Source organism: Gastrolobium bilobum, unplaced genomic scaffold, assembly GCF_033153095.1.
Source record: "Gastrolobium bilobum isolate Gb01-03AN ecotype WA unplaced genomic scaffold, APGP_CSIRO_Gbil_v1 utg15263, whole genome shotgun sequence".
Classification (NCBI taxonomy): Eukaryota; Viridiplantae; Streptophyta; class Magnoliopsida; order Fabales; family Fabaceae; genus Gastrolobium; species Gastrolobium bilobum.
In genome coordinates this window covers 4,003-20,599 of record NW_026899750.1, presented here as the reverse complement: position 1 = coordinate 20,599, position 16,597 = coordinate 4,003, and the positions used below count along the sequence as shown (strand labels likewise).

The following is a 16,597-nucleotide window of genomic DNA, read 5'->3' as shown; positions in this document are numbered from 1 at the left end:
AACAAACTGCGAGCATGGTGAATATGACTCGTGATGCCATAATGCCCTCACTGATTGAAGGTAATAGATTTATTTAGTTGCTTCTGCTTTGAATGGAAATAAGCTAACTGGGTTGTACATGTATTCTAGCGAACAATATGTCGGTCACATCATTACCTCAATAACTCGACTTTCTAGGATTGTCCGAGCAATTAAAAACAGAGAGTCGTCAGTTTTTTACAAATGAGGGTGGTTACGCCCTCTCCAGATTCCAGAGTATTAAAATGTTTATACAAATCGTTGAGATATATAGTATCACATATGGGTAACTAATGTGGTCTTTGTAAGGCCTTGGGCACTCCCACCCTTTGAGCTAGCTTTTGAGGTAGTGTATCTCAAGGTTCTTAACATGGTATCAGATCTTGAGTAACTATAAGATCACAAAGTTCGATTCTCACGGCCTCCCACTTTCAAGTGGAATTAAAATAATAAACACAAAAATGTAAACCAAAAATTGGGCTTGTGCAATTCCACGCTTCTAACCCAAAGGACTCTTACGTGAGGGGGCGTGTTGAGATATATAGTCCCATAGTGATTGTGTGGGCAACTAATGTGACCTTTATAAGGCCTTGGGCACTCCCACCCTTTGAGCTAGCTTTTGAGGTGGTGTATCCCAAGGTTCTTAACATGGTATCAGAGCTTGAGTGACTATAAGGTCACAAGTTCGATTCTCACGTCCCCCCACTTTCAGGTGGAATTAAAATAAAAAGCACAGTAAACCAAAAATTGGGCTTGTGCAATTCCACGCTTCTAGCCCAAAGGACTCTTGCGTGAGGGGGCGTGTTGAGATATATAGTCCCACATTGATTGTGTGGGCAACTAATGTGGCCTTTATAAGACCTTGGGCACTCCCACCCTTTGAGCTAGCTTTTGGGTGTTGTATCCCAAGGTTCTTTACATGGTATCAGAGCCTCGCCGCCCTCCGCTTTCTCTTGTGGCGTTTCTTAGTACAAGTAGGCTGGGCCTGTTGCACTGTCCACTCTTCAAGCCCAATGGACTCTCGTGTGAGGGGGCGTGTTGAGATATATAGTCCCACATTAGTTGTATGTGCAACTAATGTGATCTTTATATGGCCTTGGACACTCCCACCGTTTGAGCTAGCTTTTGGGTGGTGACCTCAAAGTTCTTAACAAAAACGGTATTTCCTTTTCAGTAGAAGTCTATGCAATGCAACAATATGTAACAAGATGATGAACAAGAAATTAATAATTTCAAAAATTGTCAAACTTAAGAATTTTCCAACAAAGTATAAACCAATTGGCAAAATATGATGGAGCACTTGATACATGTTTATCATAACTTTCATTGTAACTGTACAAACTTTACTGTTATAAGTACAATACCTATAGTTAACAATTGAAACTGAGCTTCAGGAATTTCACCAGCTATTCTTTTTTTTGGGCAGGGGAGGGGGGTTAGGGGAGGACAGATTATAACCACCGGCAAGGTATTATATAATGAAGCTGCAGTTGTACACTTTAACCGGAAGCCAAATGTGGCAGTTGCTTGAAAGGTTCTTTATTCATAACCATGTTTCACGAGACCTTTCGAGAAAGGTTCTTTATTCATAACCAATACACTTGAGAAAAACTGGGATCTGGTTTGGTAATAAACTTCAAATTTAGAAAATCCCTGATTTTTTGAGAATTTCAACCCCATGCTATGAAAGTTTTCCAACACGAACCTTGGAAACATTTTGGGGACATAGGGCGCAAAGAAGAAATAACAAACCCCATAAACCATAAACATAAAAAAGTTATTAAGGATTTAGGGGGAATTTTCCCCCTCAATTCCGGCAAATGGCGGTAAATTTCATCATATGCAATCTCCTTCAAGGAGTTTAATCGGTCCACTGGGATCATAATTTTTAAGGAGTTTACCTTAATATTTCGTACCAGTATAAAATTTTTGCGAAAATATATGGATAAGGTTATATACAATCGATCCTTAGCTCTCACAAAGTTAGGAGCCTTCAGGAAATTAGATTATTGCACGAAGATTCAGGGGTGTACTGGATTAAGATTTCAAAGAATTTTAATGAATTATTTTCAGACAAAAAAATCCATTGGTATTCGATTAGAATTTTAAAGAACTGAAAAAAAATCACATGGTATTCGATTAGAATTTTAAAAGATTATTTTAGAGTCCATTCAAATCCGTTGGTATTCAATCAAGATTTTTAACAAAGGAAAAGTAATCTTGTGGTATTCAAAAATCTAAAGATTTTAAAGAATTTTCTATTGGTGTGGATTTCGTGAGACTTTTTATTGAGAAATATAAATAAGATGTCTCTCTTACAATCTCACCCTAACCCTTAGGATTTTTTGAGATTTCTCTATCGCAGTGTTTTCTTCTTCGTTTGATGGGTTGACCCGCTCAAAATCAGGTTCTGCCATGGGAGCTTCGTCAAAGCTCAAAAACAGCAGATTTTTGAGGGATTTTCATCACAAAACAACCGAGAAAAAACAAATCAACAAGATTTTAATATAATCCATCTCAAAAACAGTATATTTTTTAGAGCTTTTGGAAGTTTAAAATTTTATTTTTCAAGCTATAGGCTCGCGATTTTTCTTGGCACAAAAAGATATGATTTTTGTATTCAAAATAACATAAAACCCTCAAATCAATGTTCATTTTACATTAATGAAACAAGATCAATTTAAAGAAAGATTGAAACTTTCACAATGTAAACCTTATATTTCGTAACAATACATTCATGAACGAAATTTCTTCACTATTTTTTGTATCAATAGATAATTAAAAACTTATTTTTCAAAAGCCTCAAAACAATTTAATGAATACTCAGGAATTCAAGTTTTAATGTATCGATAGAAAATAATTTGAGAAATTTTCTAAACTTTCATGTAATAAAACCTAGAAATTCATATTCGAATTTTTCTTAGAATACTCAATGAAAACATACATATGATATATGGTTAGAAAACTCTCATCACGCAGAACAAAAATTCCAAGGTTTCTATGATCAATTGCAAAAAATTCCAAACGAAAATTTATCATGAACTTTAGGTTCAATATGTAAATTTAGAATTATTTTAATAAATAAATAAAAATTAGGTCTTATAATAATATATGCATAACTCTGATACCAAATGAAGAAGATAATTTTTAACTCATTGATCAAACCCAACAGCATGAACAAGAAAATGCTAATGCATGGAGGACTAGTATAATTTTAGATATGTGGAGAGTTGTTGCTAAGTAATTTTAAATGTTTGTTAAGAATTATATTATTTATTGAGAAAATTATATTAGGTTTTACTTTTTTTTATTAATACCATTGCATTTTTTTGTTTTTTTATTGCCTCTTGTAATTTTGAATGTTTGTTAAAATTCATATAGTTTTTTAGAATCTTATAAATTCATATTGTCCTTCTAAATCTTATAAATTCTATTAAAATCCAATCTTATGAAATCTTAATTGTCAAAAATGTCTTTTAAAAAAGTCTTTAAAGTCCGTCCAATTCTAAATAGTCTTTTAAAATCTATAGAATTTTTTATCTCAAGAAAGTCTTTCAAAATCCTAATCTAATACATCCCCCAAAATCTTAATCTAATACATCCCCCTTAATTTCTTTTTGGTTAATTGATTATTTGTTGGCACAACTCTGCTGGATATGGAATTTTGTTGGTTGCAGAAACTACTTCTGGTTGCTTCATCTCTGCTGATACTGTTGTTTCTCATACCTGGGGTGAAGACACTTCTAGCCTTGCAGACAAGAAAGCACCACCCGCTTTTTAAAATAAAATTGAGTGTCAAACACCGACACGTGTCCGACACACGGTCAACACTTCGACACGTGTTTCTGACACGCGGTCAATTTTTTTTGACAAGCAGTCAACACTTCGACACGCATCCGACACTTTTTTGTTAGGTCTAAATTTCATTTTATTAACTAAAAATGAAAAATTAATTTATAAGTCATTTTTTTTCTATTATGGAATTTGACATAAAAAATTAACAAGGTATGAAAAATTACTTTTGCTTTATATTTAGTTATGGAATTTGAATATTTGATTGGTTTTGTAACTTCTTATGGGCTGTTATATGCTATGTTGCACCGACATTGACACGGGACACGATACTCCAACACGTTAATTTTAAAAAATGTTAAATTTCAACATGTTAGAACACGTTTTGATATTATATAATATTTTTAATTTGTGTAGTGTATATTATATTCAATATTCAATAATTTAACAAAAAAATAAAGCTAAACTTATAATACCTTTCAATTTTGCAAAGAAACATAATATATCCCAAATGTTTATATTAAGCTCAATAAAATCGTAATCGTGATCTAAGGAATCTAATAATTAGAAATCAAAATGTAATGTCCGGCTACTTCAAGAATCAATGACTATCCCTACATACTAACACGAGACTACTTTTCAGTGTGTTTTTTTCTCACTCGCATACTTTTTGAGAAAACTTTCCAGGAGGTCACCCATCCCAGAATTACTGCAAGTCAAACACGTTTAACTATGTAGTTCTTCCGTTCCGGGCTACCGAAAAGTAGATGTTTCTTGTTAGTATAGTTAGTATCAATTAATTCTTATAAGTTATCCCAAACTGTGCAGTCTCATACCTGCACAGTCTTTGGAATTCCTCTCTTTCGGGTGTCGATTCGATTCATTCATGTAACCCCTGCTGGAAGCCTGTCAGGAGCTGCTTCTTGTCCGTGCCTCTTTGCACCGGCGATCACTCCCCGCCCTCTTTGTAACCTCCCTGCCCTCTTTGTAACCTTTGAACCTTTTTGAGTCTTTGCAACGAGTATTAGAGTGTGGGAAAGTGTCGTATACGACACGTCAGGATTTTTGAAGTTTCGGTGCTGCATAGGTTATATGTACTAAATATAAATTATATTAGGGTTCACTTTTTCTACAATCAATGTAGATATATTATCTACATTGAGTCCAAAACGACGTCATTTTGAGGCAAAAATTAATATATTTTTGTAATTATAATTTGTTTCAAGATTATAATAATATTTTTTATTACAATTTTTTAATTTTTCAATTCAAAACGATGTCGTTTTGAGAGCAAATTTAATAACTTATCTACATTCACTATAGAATCATTAAAGCCATTATATTATATATATTAAAAATACTATTTAATACCAAAACATTGTCCTAACGTGTCAAAATATGACATTTTTTAGAATTAATATATCGATGTATCGTATCTCGTGTCGGAGTTGGTGCAACATAGCTCGCAGATGACGTGAAAAAAAGGTCTGATGCCTCCAGAGGATTTTGGTGAGGAAATTGCTAATGTTTTACTCGGGTAGATAGCTCAAGCTGGAGTGTTAAATTCAACACTTCAGGTTACTATGGTTGCTACCTTTTTAAGAATTTTTTTTTTTTTTTGTAATATTTTTAAGAAATTTTAAATTAACCTGATGTGTTGAATTTACCGAGTTCAATACATCAAAAATATTCTCGTCTTGCCGTTGGAATTAACGCGACTTAATCATCACATTTTGATAAAAATTTTCAAAACTATTGCATACCAAATATATTTTGGGTTCATTTTTTCTGCGGTAGTTACTGCAGATAAGTTATATGCAGTAAGTCAATACAACGTCATTTTGGGGCAGAAATTATGGTATTTTTGTAATTTTAATTTATTTCAGGGTTATAATAGTCTTTATATTTATAATTTTTTAAGATTTCAATACCAAAACGATGTCGTTTTGGGAATAAATGTAGATAATTTATCTGTATTAACTGCATAAACATTTTTTCCATATATTTTATCCAAAAATATGGCCTTTAGCTTTTGTGTTAAATTTCAATATCATAAACTCAAATTTTCACAAAATCTCGTGAATTCTACAAAGCACAATAAAAATTGTACTAGACCTAGAGTCACTCTCAAGTAAGGGCTTTATTTATTAAAAGTAAACTTTCTCTCTAAATATAGAGTTAAACATTGCAGATAGATATTTCTGAAACCCTATTTTTTTAATTTTTTTTATTTTGTCACTCTGCATATACACATCTCCATTGACTTCAAGCCTCTTTTCTAGTACATAATAATCTGTAGCTCCTCAAATTATCTCCTCCTAAACACAGTTGATATTTAGATTCCACATCAATCTCGATCCGCTTCAATGGAACAAAAATATATTCCAAATTTAGTAGGCATAAATAGTATCCTCTTTCAATAAAAACATTCGAGTTCTTGTAAATTAAAGAATAAAATATGTGAATTTTTTAATATCACTACACGGTCATGATAATCCAATTAAATTTCATTCAGCTTAGGATGAGCTGGTGTGCACATACCCTTAGCCTGAGAGGCGTGTCAATCAGATACCCCGTTTTGGTCTTCAGAACTCTTCACGGAATGCGCACTCGTGGTATGCCTACTACCACGACAACAAAACATAGCTCCGAATATTCTTTTGTATGTGTATGCTCCTAGTCCTAGTCTCCTACAGCTACAATGTGACTATAGAATAACTTGTACCTAAAAAGGATAACAAAATTGTATTAAAAAAAAGAGTACGAAAAATGTATTTTCTTTTTATTTACAAACATTGTAAAAGGTTGAATTATCCGGCTAATCCAATTAAAATTATTCGTAAAGTTAGAAACAACCTCTGTCAATTAATACACATGCTTGGTGATTAAATAATTATTCTTTTATTTATTCATTGTTATGAACTATGTATAGGGATTAATGGACGTGTAAATTGAAAGTGTTGCGTGGTTTGGGAGCATAGCCACCTAGCTAATTGCAAATGGACCGCGAGGATAGTGAATCCCGAAATGCTTTTATTGCGACAAATACTGATGCATGCATGTTGTTGCAGTTCCTACACCCTCTCCATTATATTCTTGGCCATTTCAAAACAGATGAGTTTTGTAATCTATAATAAGTTAATGAATGCTCATTAATTTGTTTTTTGGTACATATGTCTATATCTGTGGAATCTATGCATGCATGGTTGATGGTTTCAAAAGGCCATCTGTCATTCGCTACAGCACAAGAGGCCATTAATACAAAGCATGTCATGCCATGCCATGAGAGTTGAGAGTTGATACCAAATTAGTAACGAGAAACTGCCATGTTCATTAGCCAGTCTTTTTTTGTACCCTTTTAGCACTTAAAATTGATAAACCACTGTAACAACAATACATTTTATAATAATAATAATAATAATAATAAATCTTTTTACGGTTGAAGGGATACCAGACATAATAATAATAATAATAATAATAATAACAATACATTTTTTATTTCACTTAGTAAAATTACCAAGAGAAAAAAATAAATTTAAAAGATAGAGAATTATTTTCAAACATACTGATGGATTTTTATTTTATTTCCAAATAAGGGGCATTAATTTTAGCTTGGTTATAGGTTTGTGTATTTCAGGAAATAAAATTAAAGTAGCAAATTCTAAACATTCGCGAAAAAAAAAAATTCACTTGCTGTTATATATCTAGAAAATAAAAGAAAAATCGTTTATAATGCAGCAAAAATTTATTAGTGGATTGTGAATGAATTAAATTATACATACTTATACTTTGATTTTCCATGTACGCAGCCTGAAAGCTCTTCACAGTAACAATAAGAAAGGGTGTTATTGTAAATGCAATTGAAGAATCGGTACTATAAAACAAAGCCTCTGCCTTGAGATTGTACCTCACATTATACATTACACATTTCAAGTGGTAGACACTGCTACTTCCACAATGGAGAAGAAAAGGGTGGTTTTACAATCACTTCTTGTGATGGCTGCATTGCTCTTCTGCATGGCAAATGTAAGAGTACTCTCACTTGGTCTGTAGTTTTAACATAAGAATTACATATCTTTGCCGTTGTTTTTAGGCTTTTACCTTAATTTGTAGGTGTCATCTGCTGAGTCTAATGTCAAGATTGAAGACCATCTTACAGACTCTGAGGTTGCATGTCAATTCAAGACCATCTAATGTGATCTAACTTTCAAGTATTTGTTACTGTTTTTCACTGACTCAATTGTTTTGCAGGTGGTAAAAGGACCCAATAGAAGGCTTTTCTCATTTGTGGGTATGATTTCTATTTACTTTTCTCACTTTTTTTAGAAACATTTTTTTCTTTATCATATAGACCAAGGTCACGGTAGTGGTAAAACCACTCCTAGGTACATGTTCGAATATGGGAAACAACCTTTTTCATATTCGCAAGAATAAGGGAAAGACTGCGTATAAAAATTATAAAGATTGTTCTCGTCTCATTCTCACTGGCTATTGCTAGTCATGTTTAATGAGAAGTGATTTTATATAGACCAATTTAATTAGATTTTAATTTACAAAGTAAAAAGGTTTCATACTTTTTTTTATTAAAAAAATTTATTGTTGTTGTTCAAGTGAATTGTTATAACTAATGGATATGTTGTTTTTTGGGAAGACTGTGGAGGAAGGTGCAAGGTGAGGTGTAGTTTGCACTCAAGGCCAAATGTTTGCACCAGAGCTTGTGAGACATGCTGTGCAAGGTGCAAGTGTGTTCCTCCAGGAACTTATGGCAACAGAGAAATGTGTGGGAGTTGTTACACTGACATGATGACTCATGGCAACAAGCCCAAGTGCCCCTAGACCTGAGCATATGCCTGTGTGTTTCACTTTATAATATTCATCTAAGTAGCAGAAATTAGAATTCCCCTTCTGCTTTTCAATGTTTCTCTATGGATTATGTATTTGATACATTGTAATCATCTACATCAGTTTGTGTATCTGTGTGACTTAATTATCTATAATGCATCAAATGTGGAATAAACATCTAGTATATAAGTATATTTTCCCCTAATGAGTTTGCGGATCAGATAAAATAATGCTTTCTATGATATTTTATTTTGATAACAAATGACCTCAAGTTGTCTGATTCTGAGGAACACCCATAAGTGATTTTAGTTTGGAAATTACATGGAAATGCTCACCTGCCAGTTAAATGAATGCCAGAACAACATTCAATGCTTATTATTATTAATTATTAAATGATGGATCAACTCCATAGGCACCATCAGATTACCCATTTCCAAGAACATGCATAATAATAAATGGAAAAAGTGTGTATCATTTTAAAGCACTTAAAATTGTCTCATTTAAGTGAGAGAAAGAGATAGATAAAGGGGGAGAGAGAGTGGACAAAAAAAAATTAAAGGTATAGGTTCCACCTCTTAGTGAGAGGTGAAATGACACAAGTTGTTAAAAGGACAAACATTTTTCTTATAATAAATTTTTGTAAATGTACTTTCTTTTTTTCTTACTTTTGAAATCAAAATTTGCACATTTTCTAATAATAATTTATGGGTTCATCTAATCTCATATTGCAGAAGAGAAGATCTCTCATGTTATAGATACACATATGGTGGGGCCGCTATTTACAGAAAAGAGAAAAAAAGAGTGTCAAATATTTGATGGGTCTATAAGAGATAAAACACTCTTAGTTACATAAGAGTAATTTTTCAATTATGAGAATTGAACATTGGCATGTGACCACTGACTAGGAATGACTGAAAATAACACATTTGTGTTTTTTTTTCCTTAAATATATTATGGAAAAAACACTTCTCATGTTGTATGAGAAGTGTTTTCACATGTTGTGACCTTTCAATACGTGTGCAAAGTTTTTTTTCTTTAATAAGTGTGAGATCATAACTAGTTGAGTCACAACATGAAAAAATAATTCTGATGCAACATGAGAAAATTAAAGTGAAATATTATTTGTGTTTATAAATGAGCTGAAAGTGATACAAGACTCGCCGAACCTGATACTCTGAGTTCGATTCTCTCCAATCACTCGTTTTGCTCTCGAACTATGTTTTAATTAATTATTAATTTATATATCTTATTTAAGGAGAATTTAACAACAAAAGACTTCATGGCCCAATGGATAAGGCGCTGGTCTACGGAACCAGAGATTCTGGGTTCGATCCCCAGTGAAGTCGTTTTTTCTTTTAATTCAACTAAGTTTTCTGAGCTTGTTCATCATTTCAACCCTACTAGAGATTATTCTTTTTAACAGTGATTATACATACCACAAACTTTGCCAATTCATAAGTCCTAACATTTAAATTTTCAAGTTCTTGATATCAAATTTTAGCCTATTCAAATTCGTCCAGAATGAACAAGTTAGTGGCTTTTCACCGCAAAATTTACTGTTAATTTATACCACTAATTCTCATCTTCAATTCACACCTAAAACTTTAGGTGATTTATATGATACACCTCATATAAATTACTATACCTTATACCTCTTATAATAATAATATTAACAATATATTTATCATCTAATCTTCAATTTTGAAGACGTGGCCTCCAATTCTTGAAAATAAAAAAAATATGACCATTTCACTTATCCACCATAAATTTAATGCATATATTAAAAGCTCCCCGAATTTATGATGATAGGGATAAAGATCAATAGTATTTAGCCTTAAATTTACATTTTTGAAAAGAGTTTAATTCTCAATCTTGAATCCAGACGTTTCATCATAAAGAAATAATCTTACTGCGCTTGCCCTCACTCAAATATAATATAATAAATCTGAGGAATATAACATAGCATTTTGTATGACTTATTAGAATTATGCATTACAATTATACGTAGTGAAGAAGAAATATAGAGAGCAGTACAATCGTCTCATAATTTACATGAAGAAAAGGATAAGAACCAAGTAAATTAACTGGCCCTGAAAACGTTTCCCACTATTAGCACCTTCCTAGAAACTTAATTAATGCAGACATTAATGATCATGTTACCCCACTGGATATTTTTCATACTTTACACAGTAGTAAAAGGTGATGGGAAAATGCCATTCAATGCATGCTGCATGTGTGCCATTTACTCTTGAGGCATGTAGATGTGTAACAGCTGGTACACTTCGAAGCAAAAGCCCATAGTGTTGTTCACACTATCATTGGTCCTTGCTGCTTCAGATACAACACATCACCCATGTATTGTCATGCTACAACACTCTCTTTAATGGTTGCTGAATCTCTGACTTTGTTAGCAGCTGCAACAAATATAAAATGACAATTGGGTCTAGTTAAGAGACCATGAATTACTTAAACAAACAAACTTCAACTTCGTTCTAAATGCTGATCCATGAATCAGACACATTTTGTGTTACACAAACAAACTTTAACTTCCTCCTTGAACATCTATATGCAGAGTATGTATACATAATCATATAGAACGTTGTATTTTAAAGCTTTGAGGAACCAAATATTAAACTTTACCCCTCTTTTTGAGCTTATTACGGAAGCTTCTTTTCCTGCTAAACGCCATCTCCTGCAGTAAAATAGTAAGCATAACTACTCAAATATTGGAATCCATCAAGATTATAGAGTTGGAATTATGTGTGAAATATTTCAGTCCATAGTTGTTCTATTATCATGCTAGGTCTAGCATGAACTGTAAAAGCTCTTCAAGAACAAAATTTACCATGACAAAATTATTTTTTAAAATAAACATCTCAATCAGTATGTATATACTGTTTCAAAAATTACCACAGGTTGACCAAGCTCCCCTGCTCGACGAACTGCATCAACAAGCTCCCTGTTGGATTCAGTGTACATACTAGTAACAAGTCCAAATTGACCAGCTCTAGCAGTACGACCAACCCTATGCAAAAAATCTACTGCAGAAGTAGCAAAATCTGCCTGAAATACAATCACAAAATTGAGAGTGAACACTGGTATACAATAAAATATAACAACTCAGAAAATTTAAACATTAAATAGACACAATAAAAACAATAGTACAGTAGAAAGCATGGTCATAATAGTAGTATCAGAGGTCATGAGATGAAAATAAAGAAGGAGACAGATACATAGAAAGTAATGTAATTATTTAAGAGTCCTATATTAAATGAAGTAATTCAGTTAAGTGGCTGAAGAAACCAAGCACCGAAAGCAGGTGGTCTTGTACTTAAAGGGACATCAATTTTAAGAGCTAATCAGATCTTTGTTGAACTATAGGGAGTAACTACAAAGTTATAAAATGTTTTGAGGATAGTTCAATTTTTCAGACTACTCTACTACACTTTATTAGTTGCTCAAAGTAATTTGTAATTTTTTTTACACAGCATCAAGGACATCTTTATTGTCAGATTGTATCAATTCCTTCCCACTCAAATAAATTTCCATTCGCTAAGTCTTGTTTGGATTAGCATTCACTGTTTTGCTTCGTAAAGGAGTTTGGCCTTTAAAGCACAGCATAATCCATTAATTCTGTTGTCTGTTCCTTCCTTCAGTGTGTCATTCACCTTCTATTCAATCTGTTGTCGTACTTCAATCTATTCCGTCACAATAATGTTCCTTTCTTCTTAAAGGAATTAAACAATCTTGGCAGTTGACAATCAACTAAATTAAATAACACGTATACAAATCCCAGCATACTCTTTTCCCTGCAACTCCATTTACTCTTACAAATCAGAATAAAGTATTGGAGATCAACTTGAATAGGCTGTCATGCATAATTTGCTTGAGACAGATTACTTGAATTGTCTGAGGAAATAAGGATCCTCTGCAGATAAATTTATATGCACATGATGAAAATACAATCTCTAATTACAGGAAACAAATCCTAATCAAATAAAAATCAAAGCCCTATCAAACCAAATCATATCCTAAAGATATTGCGAATTAACAGAGAATAAACAGCTACTATATAGGAGATACTTTACAACAAATTTAATTCTCAAAATATGGACTATAAAGAGAGATAATAAGCTTATGCGCAAGAGATATTGATTAGTGTCATTTTAATAAAGCAATTGATAATTTATCTTCACAATTAACTTCCACAAGTGGAAAAGGTGCAATGTTAATCGGATGAAAAACGTTATTTATGACATGTTTATATACATTATCTTTCCAATTTTCTGTAAATACTGCAATGCTTCATTTGCTCAACATACTGTAATTGATAGCTAACCTTCCCTTACTTTATCTGTTTTGAAACCTGGGTTAACATAGTTTTTCCTATCGCAAAGTAGAACTAATAATTGAAACATGAAACTACCATTATTAAGTAAAAGGAGTATACCTGAATAACATGTAAGACATTTGGAATATCAACACCACGAGCAGCTGCATCAGTACATACAAGAACACCACCTTTCTCGTTAAATTCAACTAAGGTCTGTGCTCGCTCCTCCAATGTGCAATTCTTATGATAACATGAACATTCAATCCCAGATCGGAGCAATAACTTTGCCACAGCTTCAACAGCCTCAACAGTGTTGGCGAACACCATTATTCTGCGAATGCCACCAGCATTGTCCAAATCTTCAGATCTGAAATCGTGACTCACAGCCTTTATGAGTTCATCCACCTGTGTATCAACCGTAACTTCTATCCATCTTTGTTCCAATCTGAAAATTGAAAAGCCACAATAACAAATCAAATCACACATGCATAAACAAGCACACTATTTTCCAGCAGGGTCAAGAAGGGTTCGATACAAAATAGCAAAAGTTCATAGACGCTACACATATTTCGTACGTTTTTTTAACAAAGAAAGCTTGATATCATAAAGTTGTGCAATGATTGTCAAATTATATTATGCCCTGCCGAGGAAGTTAATTGAGCTATTTTATAATCTTCTCTCAAATGCTTACCAGAAGGGCATTCTTTAAATTCTGACCAGCAAATAAGAAACTAATGCCAAACTTACAAATGGGGAAAATGGCTTTTATGAGGAAAGGTTGCAGGGCCTAGAACCTGAGGTGTCAATCATTAAGGTTGCACAGCTTGTACTCGCAAGTCTAATCAGAACTGATGCAAAATTTCTCCACATAAAGCCTTTTTTGGTCCAAGGCACCTTGTTAGTACTTTATTTTCCTATCACCCTTTTACAACTCTATTTTTCCTTTCCACTTAAGTTTAATCGGTTTTTAGCATGGCATCAACACATCTTTGACTAGTTTATCAGGTTAGTTTGATCATAGCCACCCTTATTCTTCATAACTAAATAGAATTTCAGCACAAGGTAGAGTGTTCATGTGCATCATTCATGCTTCAAGTCCAAAAAAAAGCTCTTCCTTAAGGGGGCCTATTAAAGAATAAAAGTAAAACTATTTGCTGTGCATGTTATACATGCTTAAGCGTCTAAATAATTCTTCATCATCTTGTAGTCATACTTCCTGCGCATTCAACTCAATATTCACATGGACACTAAAATCAGATTTTGAAAATAGGCTTACCATCTCTGATTATAGTAATATTTGACTTCAAATTTTCACCATATGCATTCCTTTCACTTTATCTTCAGTTCACAATCAATGGAATCATAAAGACATTTAACCACAAACCACTTTCCTATTCTAATTCTTGATAGATGCATACAATTATATCACCACAACAGCAGTTGAGTAACAAGGAGAAAAAATGAAACATAATTTGATAATGGAAAATAAGAGGGGGGGAAAAGCACCTTGGATTGTGACAATGAAGATAGTTTCCACTAACCCAGTTAGCATCAGGAAACATATGTTTCAATATTGCTCCAGCTGTTTTCTTTCCATTCACTGGAAGTGTAGCTGCAACAAAAATATACTGTTTACTACGTTCATAATACTTCCTCACTCTCCTCCAGTCTCTTCGTTTAACAGATCCAGCTTCATTATTAATATCAACAATATCCTCATTATCATCATCATCCTCCTCCTCCTCTGAGATGGCTTCGGTTGGAAGTTCCTCTTCAACTTTTAAAGCTTCATCTGTTGACAAGGACGACTCCAGTTTCATTGGTAACTCTGCTACTGATTCTTTAGATAAGAGTTTTTCATCAAAGCGGAGTAAATTTATCAGGCGGATTACTTTATTCTGGAAGCTCCCACAGAGAAGCATATCAGCTTCATCAAACACCTGCCAATTAAAATATAAACATAAAAGTAATAAGAATTAAGAAATTAATTCATAGATCATTTACATTGACATAGCTACATAAGATCATAACACAAGCAACATACCACGTATTTAACACCACGCATAAATTCCATGCGGCGGGTCCTATCAGGGTCGACATAATTCAGAAGAGCAGCAGGTGTTGTTACAATGATATCAGGTTCCCGAATTGGCCATCCCTGGGACAAAAAGGTTCTTAGTATTGTGAATCACTCTCTAGAGAAGAAAGCTAAAGTTTTATATAGAAATAACCAGGCACAGGCAGACAGTATAGCAGACCACAAATTCCATATAACTACAATTGCACAATGATAACCCGAAATACAGAAAATAAAAAATAAAAAGCTAATGCGTCACTACCTGTCTGCCACAAATGGCTGCAACACTAACTATAGTTTCACCATTGTCTCCACAGAGACTGTTAGCCATCCTAACTACCTGCTCACATAGTTGCACATTCGGACAAAGAACGAGCAGAACTTTCCGGGACCTAGACAATTGTTGATCAGATACAGCATGTAGAGAATGTTCCTGGCTGTCCCTTAGCTTATCAATTAGAGGAACAAGGTAACTGTATGTCTTACCACTACCAGTCTCAGCTGCAATAATTACATCCTTCCCTGACAGCACAGATGGTATAGAAGAAGCCTGAACAACCAAGAAGAATAATCAATAATATGAACATCATAAGCCCCAATTTTCAATACTCAGTGTAGTATATAATGCCTTGGTAAAATCAGAAGTAAGGGGACTCATGTGGCATTAAAAATAAAGACTTGGGTGGAGTAAATACATCAAAGTAATGTTTTTCCAATTTGCACAAGAGTATTGAAAATTTATCCCGTTTATGAGCTTCCAACCAATTGGTGTAGCTTCCAAATTCTATTCTTGGCATAAAAAACCACAACTGTTTTTGGATTTTTTTTCTTTTTTCTCACATCATAAGCACAAACACAACAAGGAAACAAGATTGAATTTTTTATACAAGGGTGTCATTCAATTCCCTAGAAAAGCACAAAGGGGGCAAGAATTGATAAAAGGGGCACCGTGGAAACAAGTGAAAATGACCTGAACGAGAGAGGGTCTTTTGAGGCCAATGTTAGAGAGAGCTCGAGAAATGGTATCAGAGAGACCAAGTGAACTCCACAAAACGTTTTCTTCTGCAAAGAAAGTGTCTCTGCCCTTGGAATCTTCTGGTGATAATGATGCAACAGCGCTTCCAAAGGCTCTTGTTACAGAAAAAGATCGAGCTTTCAATAGAGAAAGCGAGGTGTGAGCATGTTTGAAGTGGGAGAACAATTGGTAGCGAATTGGTGGGTTTTGGAGATTGAGGAGCATCAAAGCAGAACGTGTTGCAATCATTGGGAATTTTCTTCTTCACTCAAAAATTATGCCTTTGTTTCACTGCAGTTTCAATTAGATAGTCGTTCGTTGCTATCATATCAACAAGCAAAAATGTTAAAAGATGGGGTTTAGGGTTTTAGGTAGATAAGGATACTTAAAAGAAAAAGACAAAAAAAACATACGATTTTAAGTAAAATATGGAAAATACATTTATCTTTTTAAGTACAGTGATTTTAATTAAAATTAATATTTTTTTATTTAATATTTAAATTAATCAAAAAATATTTCA

General features: G+C 33.4%; 2 protein-coding genes and 1 non-coding gene across 3 annotated transcripts; 2 read left to right on the top strand and 1 right to left on the bottom strand.

The window, feature by feature from the left end:
* Positions 1-7,767: 7,767 nt before the first annotated feature.
* On the top strand, positions 7,768-8,646 carry LOC133293218 (gibberellin-regulated protein 3-like). Its single transcript, XM_061491755.1, has 4 exons — positions 7,768-7,836; positions 7,924-7,977; positions 8,062-8,101; positions 8,462-8,646. Exons 1-4 carry the CDS (start codon positions 7,768-7,770, stop codon positions 8,644-8,646), a joined length of 348 nt encoding a protein of 115 aa, XP_061347739.1.
* Positions 8,647-9,925: 1,279 nt separating this feature from the next.
* Positions 9,926-9,998, top strand: TRNAR-ACG (transfer RNA arginine (anticodon ACG)). Its single transcript has one exon. It is a non-coding gene; the product is annotated as a tRNA-Arg (tRNA).
* A 623-nt stretch (positions 9,999-10,621) lies between these two features.
* LOC133293215 (DEAD-box ATP-dependent RNA helicase 22) lies at positions 10,622-16,382 on the bottom strand. The gene is made up of 8 exons (XM_061491753.1): positions 16,033-16,382; positions 15,325-15,612; positions 15,030-15,143; positions 14,492-14,925; positions 13,103-13,430; positions 11,563-11,715; positions 11,293-11,344; positions 10,622-11,066 (listed from the first exon to the last, which is right to left on the bottom strand). Exons 1-8 carry the CDS (start codon positions 16,324-16,326, stop codon positions 11,014-11,016), a joined length of 1,716 nt encoding a protein of 571 aa, XP_061347737.1. The 5' UTR covers positions 16,327-16,382; the 3' UTR covers positions 10,622-11,013.
* Positions 16,383-16,597: the final 215 nt, after the last annotated feature.

What these genes read in the sequence shown, in the direction of transcription:
- LOC133293218 (XM_061491755.1), top strand. Translation starts at nt 7,768, where the DNA reads ATGGAGAAGAAAAGGGTGGTTTTACAATCACTTCTTGTGATGGCTGCA. An exon ending in ACCATCTTACAGACTCTGAG is followed by an intron (nt 7,978 to 8,061) that starts GTTGCATGTCAA and finishes ATTGTTTTGCAG; the next exon opens with GTGGTAAAAGGACCCAATAG. An exon ending in AAGGCTTTTCTCATTTGTGG is followed by an intron (nt 8,102 to 8,461) that starts GTATGATTTCTA and finishes TTTTTTGGGAAG; the next exon opens with ACTGTGGAGGAAGGTGCAAG.
- LOC133293215 (XM_061491753.1), bottom strand. Translation starts at nt 16,326, where the DNA reads ATGATTGCAACACGTTCTGCTTTGATGCTCCTCAATCTCCAAAACCCA. An exon ending in CAGCCATTTGTGGCAGACAG is followed by an intron (nt 15,144 to 15,324) that starts GTAGTGACGCAT and finishes TTTTTGTCCCAG; the next exon opens with GGATGGCCAATTCGGGAACC. An exon ending in GGGAGCTTGGTCAACCTGTG is followed by an intron (nt 11,345 to 11,562) that starts GTAATTTTTGAA and finishes ATTTTACTGCAG; the next exon opens with GAGATGGCGTTTAGCAGGAA.